We start from the raw sequence: 19,961 nt of genomic DNA, 5'->3' as shown, positions 1-19,961 counted from the left end.
TCTCTATAGCTAATGATATCTATAGCTAAATCTGAATTGCCCAAACAATGGCTACTAAACTGTAAGGATAATTCTTTCCTCTTCAGATAACTATTTTAGACCAACTATTCCTGAAACAGGCTGAATGTCAACTGATTCCTCTTGTTAAAGTTCTATGAATCTTTACCCCCCTCTCCCTCCTGTGTTAGAACACTGCTTCTAAGTTGAACTTATGCTTCAATATTCTGAGTAAAACCTTATGTGTAAGGGTGTTAATATTAAAATAAAGTCAGTCGCTGCCATTCAGCCCTACATTTCCAGTTCTTTTGCATAATGAGATAAATCAGAGATCTTTTCAAATTGTTGGCAAACATATATCACAAAAGCAATGATATGATAAAGCACCTTCATATTCCTTACAAAATTTCCAAATTCATGTCACTCCATTTTCCAGCCTCCATTTTGTGTAACAAAACAAAAAGCTTTTTTATGAGACTGATATTCTATAGTATGCATCAGTAAACTTAATATATGTACTAAAATTTAACTAGATTTGTAACACAACTTGTTCAATCTTTGCAATTACTCTTAGGGATAATTTTTTTCATGTATTCTCTAGTATGCAACATTTAATAGTTTAACAAAAGTTTTATCATCATTAATTTTACTGGCAATTGTTCGTCTTTCATGTTTAATATATTTGAATTCCTTCAGTAAATGCTTTACAATGCATTTTCTATAGAAAGGAGTTACCTCTGAATGAACTTTGTTCATACAAGGTAAATTCAACAAGGTAAATTGGTAGACTTGACAAAGAAAATCATTGAATGCTGAATTAAAGCCATTATTTAAAAGCCATTCTACATAAGCGCATGGAGAGGTTAAAAGGAAAAAAATCACCTAACAAAAAGATTATATTGAGGTAGAAGAAAAATATTTTAATTTTCACTGTCAATTGTAGTAAGTACCATTATTTTATTGACTATTAAGAAAGAAAAAACTGCCAATTAAACTGACATGGTTTTTAAATGTTTTATTTTATTCTTATTGAAAGAAAAATTATAACCTTAATTAGACATGAGTTTGTATTATCTATCACCCTGATACATACATAAAAACATGATATAAGCAAAATAAATTGGTTTAAGCTATTCCTAAAACTCTTTCACATTCAAAATATAATTCTTCTCACTCACTTTGTGACATCTGATCATCAGTATTCATGTTTCTCCACAGAATATAATTTTCTGTGTCACCAAGCACATCAGTGATGCAGCAATTTTTAAATGACTACATTAAAGAATTAAAAGATTGGTGCTGGGCTTTCAAGCTAGCTCTGTAATTAGGTACAGCCTGCTTTTGTCTCCTGCTTCCAAGGTTGTTAAACTATTGTGATTCCCCACTTTCCCCACCCTTCCATCTCAATATGACCACTTAGAACTTGGTCAAAAGAACAGTTCTCTGATGTCTCTGGAATTTTATTCTAAGCTGTAGATACCCATTTTGTAGGTACTGGGACTGATTTTGATTTTTGTTCATGAGCAGGTAACAGCAACTACCGGCCGCTAGATAAGATGGCTGCAAGATGCCATTGAGTATAAGCCACATTCCAATTTCAGAGATATTAAAATGTGAGGGGGAAATGGGTATCTTAGAAACAATGAAATATAGTGCCTTATATTGGGCAGATGACTTTAAAACATTGAAGAATTAGTATAGATATTTTTCACATTGTACTTTTTGTACCGTTAGTCCCTCCATTTCCACAAATACAGTATTAAACATAAGGAGCAACAATTCCCACTAGACACCAAGCATTAGCTGTTGCCCACTGATTTCCCAAATGCAAAGGGTAGACAGAAAAAGTCACTAGAGCACACTGTCAAAAGACAGTTATTTTCAGGTAAGAAAGACAAATGGAGACTAATGTTTATTAGACTGCAAAATTCCCCCTTGCATGTTAATTAGATGGTTTCTTCCTTGAAAACGTGGACAATCTTTATAGATTTAGATTTTTTTGTACTACTTGAAGCGTGAAACAGTTTTTATAGTATTGTTAACAGTATATTGACTTAGTTTTTCTAACACAGACTGTTAATCTTTAGATTTTTAATAATTTAAGATAAAGAGTGGAGGAGAAGACCGAGTACAACTGTGTTTGGGGAATAATTTAGAAGTGACTGTTAGAAGAAATTTAGAAGTGATTGTTAGAAGAAAGTTCCTATATTCTTTTTTATCTCTAGCATCAGTGTTAAAAGTAATTGTTGGTATATAAGTGAAAATTATTTAAAAATGATCATAATAACCTCAAATCTGAAAGTTTTTTCAGAAAAGTAACAATTGCAATATAGAGATATAGTATCAGTTTCCAGTTCAGTATCAATTTTGTACAATAAAGGATAATAGGGATAAAAATAACTCTTCCTAGAATGAAAACTTGATAGTATTAGTGACCATATCTATCATTTGAATTATTTTATATTGTGATGCTGTTTTCTTCCTAAGAACTGATTAACTTAATGTGTCCTCATTCTGTTCTATGATGTTCATATGATTGCTGGTAGGATACTAGGGCACAAAAGTAATATAATGCTTTGTCAGAGACCACCAAATTAATTAGATGCAGAGACAAGGCTGGAACCGGGCTTCTCGTTGGGTAGATTTGCCCCCTCCCTACCCCTGTCCAATAGACTGTGAATTCTGACAAATGAGATAGGCTTTCTCAGGTTTGGAGATTTTGAGTAGCATCAGGCAGCATGAACTACCATATTTTAGAAATATACTCAGCTTACTTTTAAAAGGAGAATATTTATGTTTTCTCACTTTATCATGAATAATGGAACATGACTAAAGTCCTACCCGAGTCTCACATTTGTGGGGAAACTGGCATTACTGCAGATTAGTGCCGGGGCAGAGAAATGACCCTATTAACTCTGTAGTGGTAATAGTGTGCTTCAGAGGGGAACTTGCATCATTAAGAGTGAGTTGTTATTTTCTTGCAGATGCTTTCTACACGACTTATTAATATATTAAATCAGAAAGAATTGGAAAGTGCTTTCTAGGGACTTAGGAATATCATTTATCAGTTTTAGCATTTAATTTTACTTGAAATATTATGTTAAGCTATGTTTTCATAGATGTATGCACAAGCACACACACAATTTCATTTGTTTCTTTGGATATATCCTTTTTTTTCTACATGGAATACCCTTTTTATCTTCTCTGGTGTCAAGTCCCTCTTTATCGCCAAGATCTCCATCAGTCAGTTGTATGCTCCTTGATGAAGCCTCCTTGCTCCTCATAGCCAGGTTGTTGCTTCCCTTGTGGTCCCAGAGCAGTTTGGTCCCATTGCCGTACCATGCTTTTATTTGCTGGCTCATAAGCTCTTTCCATCTTTATAACTCACAGTTGAGTGTGTGCCTCTCCATGGCAATTCAGTTTTCCAATTTCCAGCATCTCCCATTGTTACCTGCATCTATTGAGTATGCAGCCACTATTAAATGAACAAATGTATATTATACATAACGTGTATATTATTAATATACCCTGTCTCTTTCAAAAACGTGTTTAAGATGGCTTCTAAGCAATATAACAAAGTAAATGAAAATTGGAAGAAAAAAGGAGGAGGATGTAACATGGGACTAAGGATGAGTTAATTCATACCATGAATCTATAAATGAATGTGTAGTATGAATATAGGTGCATTTGCATGTATAAGGAAGCATATATATAGAAGTTTTATAACATACATTAAAAAAAATCTAAGCTGTTTGATAATTGCTTCTTTTTTATTTTGGCCTTAGAAAGGATTTCTTATTTTTCTAGGTTGTACATTTAGTCACTATATATCTGGCGCTGAAGAGTTTCTCTGGGGAATGCTCATTAGTTCTAAGATTCCAGTGAAATCAGCATGTGGTAAAATGGAGTGGTCTCAGTTAGTCCCACTGCTATGAAAATAGGAATCTAATAGGACTGCACGCAGTGCTCTTTAGCTCCTGAAGACTTGTGCTCTAACTCGAGTTACCTGCTCTCTTTCAGAAAGCACGTAGCCATGGGGTAGGAATGCTCGAAAGCAAATTTGAAATAATGATCTTCTCTTGGAATAAATATCATTTAAATTAAATGTAACTAAAAAGTACCTATGGATTATAGCTTGCTCTCCAGGTGACTCGTTTGCCAGGTTTAAATAAATGAAGATGTTAAAGTTATATTCTTATTCTCCATCTCTCAGAATTAAATTTATGCAAATCTAGGAAGAGGTTTTTCTGGTTGTTAATATTAGACGATTCCTGAGTCTCATTCTCTGCATGATGTTTTTAAAATGGAGAGTAAAACTTTGCTTTGTTGTTCCTAATTAATTGGTAAAATAATTTGGACTTTGGGTAATTTATTTAAGACAACAAAGCAGTTAGTCACTCACTGGCAACTTTAGAAAGAGGCCACGATGCCAACCCATTTCTTTTGGTCTGCCAGCTATTAGAGTGTGTATTCCAGGGATTTGCTAATGACCAGCTAGCTGGCAACTGATTTACAAGGCGGGAGAGACAGGACTCTTGAATGGCGGCCACTGACTCAGAAGCAGGATGAAATGCGTGCTGGCTTCCAGCCTTGTCTTCTGGCATGCAGATCTTGCTGCCAGGGGAAAGGGGACTTGATGATGGCAAAGAGCCTACGTGCTACCTTTGGTGTGTTTGCCACATGTCATCGGCATTGTTTTTTACCCTCACTTTGATTTAGCAATTGAGAACTGCTAAGTAGCATATAGTATTCCAGTTGAAGATGTCTGTCTCCCTGTCTATTTGCCTGCCTGCCTGTCTATCTGTCTGTCCATCCATCCATCCATCCCATCTGACCAACGCTGGGTTTAAGCTATCAATGAATGGGTTGGAATTAACCTCTGAAAACATTGTTTATAATTGGGGTTGGCAATCTTTTTCTATAAAGGAACAAATAATAAATATTTCACGTTTGCAGGCTGTACTGGCTCTGTTGCAACTACTCAGCTCTGCTGTTGTAGGGTGAAAATAGACATAGAAAATATGTCAATCAGTGGTATTGCTGTGATCCAGTGAGATGATGTTTAAAAACAGTTGACTTGCAGACTATAGTTTGCCTACCCCTGGTTCAGACAGTGGGAGTATCTGGCTTAACATAGCTTGCATGATACACAAAAACTTAAAAAAATGATTTAATGCCTGTAAGTTTTTTAACACTGCTTTATGTCTGAGGTTTGTGAGCTTAATTATCTTCTGCTTTGAGATTTACCTACAAAAGTAGTTTTATAGGTTTTTAACATTTTCTTTTTCTTTTTTATTTAAACATATTAATCATTTAAAGAATATTCAGCTCTCTCTGGCACTGGTTATAGAAATGTCATTGGATGGGAAATACATAAAAAATAAGAAATAAAATTCCCTACTATATCACTTAAAACAGCACCATTAAATTTAGTGGTTTTTACTTGTATATATGATTTAAAAAACTTTGGACATGGAAATAAGGTCAAGATATGTTGCTAAGTGAAAAAAATTGTAGATTGTAGAAGGGTTCCAAAGAATGTATAGAATGTGATTCTATTTGTGAAAAGAAGAAGAAAGATGGATCTATGTATACGTACACATGCATGTTGTAAATATCTGAAAAGATACTGAATCAGTCACAGTTCTTTATTTTCGGATGAAATCACCTGTATAAACAGAAAGGATTTATTAAAGGATAATAAATAGCTCACATATCTCTGGAGTCTGTGGTAGAAGTGATTATCTTTTTGGGATCTACAGTATTCAGCTTGGAAAATTAAGGTGTTGTCAGCTGCTGTGGTTGATGAAGTGTTCATAGATGCGAGGTGCAAAAATAAAATATACTTAAAACTTGGTCTTGTTTTTCAAACCACTATACATTTACTTCTTGATAGAAAAATGGTCTGAGAACTTAATTCAGTCCAATAAAGTTTTAGCACATGCATTAATAATTTTTAAAACTTTTTAAAAGAACTTTTGAGGTTTTAGATTTACAGAAAAAGTGCAAAGATAGTGCAGAGAGTTCCTATATATCACACACCCATTTTGCCTTATTATTAACATCTTATATTAGTGTGGTATAATTGTTACAATTAATAAACCAATATTGATATAGTCTTATTGATGAAAGCCCACAGTTATTGAGATTTCTCTAGTTTTATCAGATGTCTTTTTTTTCTGTTCCAGGATAGCTGATGATAAACTTGTTCATATGTGTAGTAATGTCATAGAGCCATATGATAAATGCCATGTCTGTTTTAAATAACTTACAGAAATTGGGGAAAAAGAACTAAAATAAAGCTTTGCCACAATGAGGTCCTTACATTCTGTTATGCACAAATGTCACATAAGAAAAAATAATTAATCTCTTATTTTTTTTTCTGTTATATATTTAGTGGAACAGGTTCCAATAGAACCGTACAACATCCCCCTGTCCCAGGCCGAAGTCCTACAGGAAGGGAGTGATGTTACTCTGGTTGCCTGGGGCACCCAGGTCAGTAGCGATTCCAACTATTAAAGCCCATGTCATCTTGGAAACTCTCGTTTATAATCCTGATACATGAAGACTTGAAAATGATGTTTCTTTATATCTCAAATTAAGTCTGCTTGGTGCTACTGATGCTCATCTTTTTTCTTTCCAACTTCTTTGGGGTGTAATTGACAAACAACAAAAATTATATATGCAAAGCATACAACATGATTTGATATATGTGTAATCAAATGATCACCACAATCTAACACATCCATCATGACACAGTTATCATTTTATGTGTGTGCGCATATTCATGTGCATGGTGAGGACCCTTAAGATCTATTCTCTTAGCAAATTTCAAGTAAACAATATGATATTGTTAGCTACAGTCACCATGCTGTATATTAGGTCCTTAGAACTTTACTCATAACTAGAAGTGTGTGGAACTGATTTCCGATTGAAGGTAAGGTACCCATTCAGTCATATTAAAATATATAAGCATATGGTGAAGTCATTAAAAATGTTATAAAACATAAACATATTACGGAAATACATTCATTGAAAATACTTGTCTTTTGAAGCACATATTATATATCCTCATTAGTTTTGCTGCACTTGACTTACAGTTTTCTTTTTCATCCCATTTCCTACCTTCTGTCATGATTACTTGCTGGCCATGTGGACCCATCCTGTGGTCCAGCTTCAGAATTTGGTACCTTTCTCTTTTCCAGTGACCCTCTCTACTGATGCACTTTGGCTTTCCCCAGGTCTTGTCACATGCTCTATCTCTAAACTTTAAACTTCAGGACCCTTTTTCTCTAGCTATAGACTTCTATCTCTTACACTTTTATCTTTCCTTTTAAAGAAATGGAACTTGTTTTTCTTTTTATGTATAAAGTAAATACTCGCTTATTTCAGAAAATTTAGGACAGCATAGTGCAAAGAAGATAACAAACGATCGTTTGCAATCTCACAAGCTCTTATTCTCTTCTCCACTTGATTTTTTTGCTTGGAGAGCTACACTCCTGACGGTTCCTTCCTGCAGTGGGTTAACAGTGTTGCGTGATGGGTCACATCCCATCGACAGTGCCCATGGTGGCTGTAGTGAACCTTTTTGGCTCTCCTTCATTCCACTTTTAAATGCACATCTCTGTCACCCTTAGCATGTGACCTTGTTACTCTTTGTAATGGGGTAGTTACAGTGTAGTAGATACTAACTCCCATAACTTGCTGTTCCTTCACACCTACCACTTCTGCTACTCATCTTTTCCTTCCCTCTTCTCTTTGTCTTTGAAGAAGTGGGATCTGGTTTTGGTAGCTCTCTCTCCAGTTGAGACTATATGCCATTTTACCTTCTCCAGGACTGATTCATTAGTTAGTCCCTCTCTCTCTTGCATTTTCAGTTTTTCTATTCTATTAAATATATTGCTTTTATTAAAAAAGTATGTATCTCTTTACTATCTAAAGAATATCTTTCTCCCTAATAACATTACATCTCCCTCCTTTCTTTTATCGCTGAATTTAAACAACTGTTTTCTACTGTCTACATTTAATTCCTTAATTTCCTTATTTTATTATATCTATAAGTTCTGTTCCCATTAATTTATTAAAACTGTTTTTGTTAATATCACTAATCTTCTAATTGTTACATGCAGTCCTTATCCCATAATGCTATGGTATGTGATATTGGCTACTATCTCTGTGAAGTCTTTTCTTCTTGAACTTCTGGGATATGCTCTTTCCTGGTTTTCTTTCTATCTCTTTAACTGTTATTTTTTTTTAAAGTGAGCTTGTCTTCCTCTGTTTTCCACTTAAATGTTGGTGATCTACTGGATTCCATGACTTTTGCCCTTTGCTTGTTTCTCTGCATGTTTCCCCTAGACGCTCTCTCTACTGTTACTTTATTTACCTCTGTATGCTATCTTTCTGATCAATATCTCTAGCACTTTTTCTCCCTGTGTCTTAGAACCTCTTTCCAGCTGTTTTCTAAATATCTGTAGTCGATTATTTTGGCAGAATATGGGGTTCAACACATCTAAAACAAATTTATGATCTCCATGCGGATCAATTCCTCTAACTTTAAACACTATCTCTATTAGTGATGTCAGAATTCAACTAGGTTTTTCAGGCTGGAATCTTTGTAGTCATTCTCTGCGTATTTTTCTCCTCATTTCAGGTTCATGTGATCCGGGAGGTGGCTTCCATGGCAAAAGAAAAGCTTGGAGTGTCTTGTGAAGTCATTGATCTGAGGACCATAATACCTTGGGATGTAGATACAGTTTGTAAGGTATGAATGTAATATTGATAGAACATTTCCTCAAAACCTTGGACCAGTTGTTTTGGATATTTGCAAAGAATTGTTTTGAACTTGTGAGCATTTTTAACTGATGTAAAACTTTCACATTTGCAGCACAAAAGGAATGAGTGCTATATAATCAGCTTAATACTCAAAGAAACAAATTACTTTAGAGTTACTTTTTTTTTCTGTAGTTTCCTCTGCTTAAAATATTACAAAACTATGTCCTTCATGCAGTCAGCTTGGTTGTGTTGTTTGAGAAATGGAGCTTATCAGGGATGTTGAAGGCACCTGTGTTTTTAAGTTGTTATTGGTTAGGGTTCAGTAGGCTTGGTTTAATTTAGTCAGGTAAATGGTTTGGCTGAATTCTCATTTATATTCTCTCCAAAGGTGATGGGAATGGAGTATTTTTTAAAAAAATAACTCTTTATATAGCCTTAATACTGTGGATCACAATTGAGTGTTAAATTGTAGGATTCTGGCTACTCTGATTTACAGTTTCTAAGTAGCCCCTTGAACTTTGACCTGATTCGATTGATCTTATTCTTACTGTTGATAGGATTCACATAGTCATTTCCCTCTTAAGAACATAGTTTAATTCATTTACTTATCTGTAACCGGTATATTTCATATTAATGTCTAGATAATTTAAAGAGCATCTATATTCATACTGGTACATAAGGAAGATTAAGCTCTTTTATTGTGATGGTCTTATCCACCAAAGTCTAGGTAATAATGACATGTATTTTTTTTTTTTTTTTTTTTTGCTTTACTGCTATAGCAAGTAAGTCCTAAGACCTAGGCCATTTTATATTTATTATTATTTTTTTTTATAACTTTGGCATTCTTATAGCTTTTACAGGCTGTTTCTTAGGTTAGTTACATAAATGTAATCCACAGACAATACTGCTATAAAAGTGCTCTTACTTGAGGGGGTGGGAGGCATGGGCAATATAAGTAACCTTAACACTTGTACCCCCATAATACGCTAAAATAAAAAAAATAAAGAGCAAAAAAAAAAGTGTAACAGAGTGTTTTTAGGTGAAGATTGTTTTATAATTTAGTAGAAGAGTTAGGATTTGTTATAGTGAAGTTTATTAAGATTCACTTGATGCCATTTGAACACTTGACATAGTTACAAATGGTTGCAACAATATCCTAAGCCCTTATATTTGTAGTTGCCACAATTAAGAATAATATTTCAGATTGAAATACTATATGAAATGAATTTAATGCTTTTTGCAGGCATTTTCAAATCAAGTCAGGCATTGGGCTCTATTTCAATAGCCAAATGTCCCAAATTATGGTTAACCTGGAGCTGGCTTCTCGCTTGCAACATGTATCCCTCTCTTATCCTGGAGTTTGTGCTTCTGCATGGGGATGTGATGTTTTGTCATGGCGTGGAATTGGGTGTGCTGATTTACTGTCAGGACAATACTTTTAGAACTTTATTTATATAATTATATACCTTAAACATTCAAAAAGGACTTGTAGCACAGCTTAAACTAAAACACAAATATAATAACATCCCCAGGTGGCAACCATGAAAGCAAAGAGAGGAGAGGCAGAGGAAGAAAGAAGGGGAAAACTGCTTCTGTTTATATGTATATCAATCTACTGGTTGTATCTTTGTCTGATCCTGGGATGTAGCTTCAGTTTTCTTAGGGCTTTATCCTACTGGGATAGATGAAAGGGAGACTAGTGACTTCTACTGAATGAGAAAGTGATGTGTCAGAGCTGTTTCTGGTTAGTGTCATTACCTTAGTTTTATGTTGGGATGCTTTCATCATGTTATTTTTCTAGTCGATGACCCTGTAATTGTGAAAGTGAAGGCTGGCGTTTCATTTCTTGATTACTTTGTGTCTATATGTGATTCTCTTCATTGCTGATCATGGTACATCTCTTGCTTTCTTTTCATGTATCAAAAGAGAAAATATTTGATATGTTTTTCCCCCTGGGATTTAGAGATGATTTTAAAGAAGAGGGCCCTATAGCCAAATATTTATATTAAAAATCAGATGTGTTTTTTCCCTAGAGTTAAGCTTTTTCCCCCTTCATCTTCATGAATTCATAGTAATCAAAATTTATGTTTATGATCTCTTTCAGTTAGCTGTATTTTATTGGTTGTTTTTGTTTTATGACAAATGAGATTCCTCAGTTTTATTCATTACATGTTAAGCTCAACACTAATATGCATCTTTTGGAATGTCCAACCAAGAAAAGCCTATTATAGGTAAAAATGATCTATTGAACACTACATTAGCACATTCTACGTTGAGGAATTCACACATTTTGCTTAAGGCTTGATGCATTGTTTGGAAGTTATAAACAAACACAATAAGTTGCTTAGGGACAGAGAAAGCAGCAGGGTTTTTGAATGTTTTTCAGTTGAGTTACAAAATTGGAGACTTGAATGGACCTAAAATCCACAGCCAGTTTTCCCACTTAATTCTGAACCTGATGTTAAAGAGCTAAGCTGGAAGCTTTTTAAAAGAATAGAAATTCTTCAGTTTTGAGGTGCTTAAGAAACACAGAGCCTATGCTGGGGCACGTGTGTGTGGGGGGGGGTGGGGTAGGGAGTGGAATGGCTTCACAGACCCAGCTATGAGAGTTCAAAGCCCTGCAATGAGTGATAAATTGATGCTGATGATCTGCAGCTGCTTTTTACTTGGTGACACCTGCCAATTTGGTCTTAGCTGGAAGCTGAGAATCCAGGTGTATAGAACCCAGGTGTATAGAACCCACGTTTTGTGGAGTTATAGAGACAGAATTGAAATTTTGAGGTGATTTAAACACATATTCTCTGTCTCAAAATATTTGCCAAATTCTAAAGCTGTGTATGGTGGGAGGTCAGCAGAAAATATCTGAAAAGTGAAGCTATCACTTGATGCTTTAGCAACAAAGATGATCATACTCCCAGGTGAAAGCTGGGAAGAGTCAGGTCTTAGAGGCAAAACAGAATAGACCAGGTCACCCCAAACCCACAGCACAGTCTCTATTGCTCTGAGTGCCTGATTGAATTAATGTAATTTACCTTTTCTGCTCTATCTGATCAGCAGAGCAAGCAGTGAATCCTCTCATTATTTGGAACTGATATGAACCAGCATTCAATAAAAAATTACTAAGTATATGAAGAGACAGGAGTATTTGGTCAATAACTGAGAGAAAGCAAACAATAGAAAGCAGAAATGTGTGATCCAGATATTGGATTTCGCAGACAAGAACTTTATGATTTTTATGTTTAGGAACATGGAAGCATAAAAAAAGAACAAAATATGTAAGAGGGTGGAGAATTACCCTAGAGGGTTGTGTGTGTGTGTGTGTGTGTGTGTGTGTGTGTGTGTGTGTATGTATGTGTTTGTATGTATCAATAAACTTCGGAAAGCCATCAAGAAATATATATCTGAAAATAAGACCTCAATGGATGGGTTTACAAACATATTGGACTCATTAGATGATAGTATTAATGAACTAGAAAGAAAATTAATAGAAAATGTCCAAATTGAAGCACAGAAAGAAGATAATAAGAAACTAAATCAGAAAAGAGCATAAAACACATTTAGAGTCTGGTCAAAAAATCTGTCTTAGATAGAATTTGAATTCTAGAAGAAGAGAGAGAAAATTGGTCAGAAATACTATATAAAAATATGTATCTCATGAAAGTATCAGAATATCAATCTATACATAACTGAAGCACTACCAACCTCTAAGAATAATATATTCAAAGAAAAGCATGCCTGTGTATACAATGGAATGACAAATTGCTGACTGTGCCAACCTAGAATTCTATACCTAGTCAAAACATCTTTTTAAAATTAAGACAAAATAAAAATAGTTTAGACAAACAGAGGAACTTATCACTAGCAGGCTTTTACTAATGAAGGTACTGCAAAGGAGTTCCCTTAGGCAGAAGGAAAATTATCCTAGAAGGAAATATGGAAGTGAAGAGAGCATAAGATATAGCTCTGTATTGATTGTCCAAAACAGCAGTAATACATTTTCTGTGGAATTTAGTTATATACATGGAATTGAAATGTAAGACAATAAAAATACAAAAACCAGGGGGGACTTATATATATGAGTTAAAATATTCTGGTGTTGTATGATTAATGGTGATAATAACATATTCATTAGATTGTAATCAAGGATTCATGTTATAATCTCCAGTGTAATAATTGAAATTATAGTGAAAGGATGCATATCTAGTAAGTTAATGAAAAGTACTATAAATTAACAAAAATATTTGGTTAATCCAAAAGAAAGAAAAGGAATATGTACAAACAAATGAGTGGGTCAATAGAAAACAGATGGTAAGATGATAGATATAAACCCAAATATATAAGTAGTTAAATCAAATGTAAATATATTAATTAAAGCTGGTAAAAGCATAAGATTCTCAGATTTCATTAAAAAACAACCACCACCACCACATGTAGCTTAAAAGAGCCATACTTTAAATATAAGAACACCAAAAGGTTGAAAATAAAGGGGTGGAAAATGAAGGGGTGGAAAATGGTATAATTATACTAATTTCAAATGAAGCTTTAATGCAAAGAAGTATTACTAGAAATAAAGAGGAACATTTCATAATGCTAATGAGATCAATCTACTCTGAAGATATCATCATCCTAAATCTATTTTATGTTCAATAATATAGGTTCAAATTCATAAAGCAAAAAGCAAAACAAAATACAAATGTAAAAGGAGTTATAAACATATTCATAACCACAGTGGGAGACTTTAAGATACCCTTTAATCAAGCAAACAAAATTTTGGCAAGTATACAAGAACTAAAGAAAACAATCTATAAACTTGTCCTAATATTGTATACCAAACGATGTAAGAAATCATTCTTTTCAATTGAACATGAATTTGTCAAAATTGACCAAATGCTGGGCTGTAAATATAACCTTGGAACATTTCAAAAGCTTGGAATCATTTAGAGCTGCGGTCCCTAACCCCTGGGTACTGGTCCTTGGCCTGTTGGGAACCAGCCACGCATCACTGCCTGAGCTCTGCACGCAACCCCTTGACCAACGTCAGTGAAAAATTGTCCACCGTGAAATGGGTCACTGATGCCAAAAAGGTTGGGGACTGCTGATTTAGAGTATATTCTCTGACAACAGTTAGAAATCAAGGGAGAAATATGACAATTGGAAAAGCCTCAACTTTCTACAAATTACTTATAAGTAACCATGAGTTGTAAAAGAAATTATAACAGAAATTACAAAATATACTCACCTGAATAGTAATGAAGATCTAAGATATGAAAAGTTTTAGGATTTAGCTTAAGCCATGCTCAGAGAAAACTTTATAGTTATATATAGACATATTTAGAAAACAGTAATAAGAATAAAAAAATTTATGGTCTAAGTTTCCATCTTCAGAAAGGAAATTAAACCTAGAGAAAACAGAAGAAATAAAGTAATAAAGAGCAGAAATTAGTGAAGTTGAAACTATATAATAGAGAAATTTAATAAAGTCAAATTTAGATATTGGAGAGATTAATAAAGTAGATAAACCTTTAACAAGACTAATGAAAGAAGTTGGGCAAAACCAAATGACAAATGTTAGGTATGAAGAAGGGGAAATCATTAGAGCCTATAGACAGTAATAAAATAATGAGGATAGTATAAGTAATTTTACAAATAAGTTTTGAGTTAAATGAAATTTCTGGAAAAATATAAATCATTCAAAATTGATACAGGAGGACTTAGAAAACCCAAATAGTCATTTTCTATTAAAAAAAATTAAATACATTTTTATTAAACCACATACAAAGAAAACCCTAGGCCCATACAGCTTTACTGGTGAATTCTTTAAAATACAGTACTTATGCAAACCCTTACAAAAAGTGGAACCAAAAGGAAAACGTCCAAATTCTTTTTATGAGGCTAGCATAATCTTCATATCAGACCTGTTCAGGACAGCATAAGAAAGGAAAATTATAGACAAATTTTTTTTACGAACACACGTAACATAGGTAATGTTCACAAACAGTAACAAAACAGTTGATGGAATTCCCCATATTAACAGAAAATGGGAAAAACAATTCAATGACTACCTGATAAAGCAGGAAAAGCATCCATTCAAGTTCAATATCCATTCATGATTAAAATTTCTTAGCAACACAGAAATGGAAGTGAATTCTTACTCTGATAAAGAGTAGCTACAAAATGGCAGTAGCAAAAATTATAATTTCTAGTGAAATTTTGACAGCTTTTTCCTTGAGATTAGGAATACCTAGGAAAAAATTCAGTGATACATTGTCAGAACTTTACATAGAGAATCACAAAATATTATTCAGGGAAATGAAAGACCCAAATAAACTGAAGTATATACCATGTTAATTGATTGTAAGGGCAAGAATAGCCAAGGCAATCTTGAAGGAGAACAAAACTGGAGGACTTAATTATCAACTGTCAAGATGTGTTCTAGGGCTATAGTAATTACAATATTATATTGGTATAAAGATAGACAAATAGAATGGAATAGAATAGAAAGTCTAGAAACAGACCTGTTTATCTGGTTGAGAACAAAGGTAACATTGCAATTCAGAGAGGAAAAGGTAGTTTTTTTCAATAAATGATTCTGATTCCTTTGAGTACCATGAAAAATAATTATCTTAACTCTTACCACACAAACATCAATTCCAGATAAGTTGAAGATCTATTTGTGAAAGAAAAAACAATAAAGCTCTTGGGAGAAAGCATAGCTGAGTGTCTTTATGATCTTGTGCATTAGTAAAACTATAACATTAAAAAAAAGGCTGATGACATTGTGTTTCATTACAATTAAGAAAATTTATTCATCAAAAGGGTACCAATAAGAGAGTAAATAGACAACCTACAGATTTGGAGAAATTCAGGGAAACATATATCCAGAAATATAAAATACTTGAAAAATTTAAAAAAATACAGACATTCTAATAGAAATATGGGCAAAAGTTTTGAGAAGGTACTTAATAAAGGAAGATATTCAAGTGGCCAATAAATATGAAAAGTTGCTCAATTTCTTCAGTAATCAGAAAATGCAAATTAAAGCCATAATGTAATGCCACTAAAGACACACCATTCTGGCTAAAATGAAAAATACCCCCAAATTACCCCAAATACTAAATGTTGGCAAGAATGTAGAGCAACCCATCTCTCATATACTATTATTGGTAATGGAAATTGGTACAACCATTTTGGAAAATTATTTTGGCAGTATCTACCTGTACCTTATAACCCAGAAATTCTTCTCCGATATATACATACATATGTATGTATGTATGTACACACACATACACACGTATCTCCAACAGAAATGTATGCAAGTTAAGTATAAGCATGTTCATGGGGTGCTATTTCTATTAATGGTAGCTTCACACTATAAACTACCTAAAATGCCCATCAACCAGTGAATGGAAGTATCAGAAGTATTAGTAAAATCAGAGGTATTAGTAAATAGAATATTATTTGGCAATCAGAATTACTGAACTAAAAATTTAATGGAACAATGTGTATTCATCTTACAAATACCACTTAAAGAAGCCAGACTCAAATAAGTACATACTGTATGATTTCATTTATATAAAATTAAACAATAGGTAAAACTAATCAATGGTGTTAGAAGTTAGGCCAGTGATTACCTGGGGGTAGTCAATGGGTGGGAAAGGGCTATGGGCTGCTGGTAACAGACAGTTATTCTGAGTGCTGGTTATATAATTTTTTTTTTTTTTTTTTGAGACAGGGTCTCACTTTGTTGCCCAGGCTAGAGTGAGTGCCGTGGCATCAGCCTAGCTCACAGCAACCTCAATCTTCTGGGCTCAGCAATCCTCCTGCCTCAGCCTCCTGAGTAGCTGGGACTACAGGCATGTACCACCATGCCTGGCTAATTTTTTGTATATATATTTTTAGTTGGTCAATTAATTTCTTTCTATTTTTAGTAGAGACGGAGTCTCGCTCAGGCTGGTTTCGAACTCTGACCTCGAGCAATCCGCCCGCCCCGGCCTCCCAGAGTGCTAGGTGGTTATATAAGTTCTATCTTCAAAAATTGAGCAGAACACTTGCTTTGTGGTCTTTTTTGTCTATATGTTATACTTCAACAAAAAGTAAATAAAAAAGTAAAAAAAAAAGCACTATCCTCCCTTTCTTAGTTTGCTTTACTTCATACCGTAGTGGATACTTTTATCAAATCAGAGAGAACCTTGGTGTGCTTCAGCCAGGAGGAGTTTCCTTTCTGTCCTGCAGCTCTGTCCATACCCTTTGTTCAGTTTCTCCCTGTAACTCAGTTCAGCTGTCTCACTGATGTGAAACAGGAGCTCGTAAGTAGAGCTGTTCTCTCCCAAGCCTTCCCAGGAGTAAGGACGGTGGTTAGGGTTATGGGCTTTAATGGACTTTCCTGCCGAGATACAAACCACATTCAAAATGAGTTAAAAAGTGAGTGCACACTGGTAAAGCAGTGGCCAGGCGGAGCTAGCCCTTGAGGCGCTGTCAAGCTTGAAAGTAAGATTTGTCTTAAATGAGTAGAAATTCAGAGAAGCTGCCTACAGAAAATAAGAACTTGATTTTGGCAGGAAAACGAAAGGCTTTAAAAGAAACTCAGAATGTCAAGAATCATCATCATTTTACTTAGAACCAACTAGGTAAATCCTGTAGAACAGAAAAGAAACATGATCATTTACAAGGTCAAGGTGATTTTCACATGTTGACAAAGAAGAAAAAATTGATACTTGTAATTCTGACATGTTTACACTTTAACAGAAGATTAAATTATGCTAATTATTGAAATAAATAACGGTTTGCCTTTACACCTGGCAGTCTTCCTGGCTTGCTTTCTGTGCTGTCCTGCCTCCCCAGATCCCATTCCCAAGCAGATCCTGCTGGCTTCGCCTACATATTATGTCTAAAATCTGACCACTGCGTCTACTTCTGTTACCGTTGATCCTGGTTCAAACCACTAGAATTTCTCACCTGGTTTTTGGCCATGGCCTCCTAACTACTGTCTCTTGCTTCTGACCTTTCCTTGCCATAATTGATTCTTTCAAACTGAGTCACATATTCTTTCTAGTCTCAAAGGCCTCATAATGGTTTTCCACCATTAAACTTCGTGGAAAAGTCAAATTCCTTACCAAAGCCTACAAGGATTTACCTGATTTCACCACAGTCCACAACCCACCATCCATCCAGCTTTTAGAAAATGCTCTTTCCCCAGATAGCCCCTTGGTTCGCTCTGTCATCCTGTTTGGTCACTACTCAAATATCATTTTCTCATTAAGGCCTTCCTTGACCAGCTTATTTAACACTGAATCCCATTCCTCCTACCAAGACTCCCTTTCACCTTTTCTTTATTTTTCTCCATAGCGATTAGCAGGATCTAACATATTATGTGATTTTGGCTTTTATTTTTTTTTATTTTTTATTTTTTTTATTTTTTTAAGACTAGTCAAGTGCAGTAGTGAGGAGGGGGGAAAGTAGTAGAACAAGGAGTTCAATCTGTAACTGACTGTGAACAATCACGTGAGATAACTCACTACCTTCGGACCAGCCTGATTTTGGCTTTTATATTGTCGATCTTTCTTCTCCACATGAGAAGATAAGTTATATGAGGGCTGAGATTTTTGTCTGTTGGTTCACTGCTGAATTCTCACTACCTGCAACAATGCTGGGTATAGGACTGGTGCTCAATAAATACTTCTGAAAAGCTATTATGAATATTAGCAAGAGAAAGCTAATATTCATAATATGCATAATATTCATAGCATGATAATATGCTATGAAAACTGTTATGATATTAAAATGTTTTGAATTGGGTTCTTTTTTCTTATTCTTGGTGCTTACCCAAAAGAATCTTTAGGACATTGCTCTATAAATAAATCCACTAGTTTATTCTAAACTGAACTATATTTTTAAAAGTCTTAAGTTTTACTTTGACCTTGAGCTTCATATTTCTTAACAGTTGTCCATTTGTCCATTTCTTAACAGTTGTCCATTTGGTATATAGAAATTATTCATTTGAATTCTCATTAGAATAGGGCAAATTTACGCAATTTAGGCAAAGTAAAAATGACTCTGTGTTAAACTTCAGCTACCTGTCATGTCTAAGAAGTGAGCTTTTATGTATATTACATTTTCTGCGTAGATGAAAGTTACTATTGTATGTAGCAGCTTTTCAAACTGAGACTGACCTGCTGACTTTGATATCCGTCACAGCCGCAGTGTACTGCTTCGGATAGGGGATTTTCTCTGTTCAGAATGCTGTGGTATGAGACACTGTCTCACAGTAACCTCTGCCCTCCCCTTGCCCAAAGCAATCCCCTTAACCCCTTGCCCAAAGCAATCTCCTACTTTTATTGAGGAAATGGGTTTTTTTTTAATTCAACAAAACCAGGAAATGATGTAGAAAAGATCTCTCCCTCGCTATCCCTTTTACTTTTCTCTGCAGACCCTCCTCCTGCTTTCCCTCCCCTTTCCCTTCTAAACAGAAATAAGGTAGCAAAAGATGAAGATGTGCCCGTAGAAGGGATTGCTGGTTCTTTGGCTTCGTATTGAGCATCTCTAGTCTCAGAGCATTTTGGGGGTAGCTATCGCAGGAGCAGGGCAGGGCCTCAGGGATACCGCAGTGCCAGAGAGGAGCCTGAGGTAATTCAGCTGTGGCACCAGAGAGTGACTGTGTCCTAAAGTTTAGCACTCTTTCTTCCTATCTTTTCACCCCAGTTATTTTGTATTCTTGCTACAAAAGACTTCACTGGGGGCATGGGATAAAGGCAAGACAGACACTAACACAGGCAGGATTGGGTGGGGATGGAGAGGTTCTGGGAGCAGAGAGGTCTTCGGCAAAAAAGGAAAGGGATATTAAAGGAGTGAAATTGGGAAGGAATTAAACTTGGTAATTGGGTATGGGCAGCCATCTCTATGTAAAGGACCGAATTTGCTTACTTGGTCTTTGCATTTGCACCTGAGTGTTAATCAGTCTAAGTATTTGTGAATGGTGCAAAACATGTTTGGAAGACCCATATAGCATCACAGAAGACGTATTGATTAAATTAGAAATTTAATTCTAATTTGGTAGCCTTTACATTTGTTTATTTTTATTTTCATAAGGTTGATTTAGATTACCATAAATTTCATTTTTATTAAGATTGATAACACTAGCAAGGTAATAGGGTCTGTATTTGTACTGAATGACTTTACATTGGTTTTATAGGTAC

General features: G+C 34.7%; 1 protein-coding gene across 2 annotated transcripts in view; it reads left to right on the top strand.

The window, feature by feature from the left end:
• The window catches only part of BCKDHB (branched chain keto acid dehydrogenase E1 subunit beta), a 211,361-nt gene that overhangs the window by 68,897 nt on the left and 122,503 nt on the right, over window positions 1-19,961 (top strand). For both annotated transcript variants that reach the window (XM_012769130.2, XM_012769131.3), the window contains exons 7-8: window positions 6,395-6,492; window positions 8,648-8,758. In XM_012769130.2, the coding sequence (XP_012624584.2) occupies window positions 6,395-6,492; window positions 8,648-8,758 (209 nt within the window). The remainder of the gene's footprint in view (window positions 1-6,394; window positions 6,493-8,647; window positions 8,759-19,961) is intronic.

The sequence above is a fragment of the Microcebus murinus genome, chromosome 5, assembly GCF_040939455.1.
Source record: "Microcebus murinus isolate Inina chromosome 5, M.murinus_Inina_mat1.0, whole genome shotgun sequence".
Taxonomy (NCBI): Eukaryota; Metazoa; Chordata; class Mammalia; order Primates; family Cheirogaleidae; genus Microcebus; species Microcebus murinus.
The sequence above is the reverse complement of the archived record's forward strand: the minus strand, read 5'-3'. Positions and strand labels throughout refer to the sequence as shown.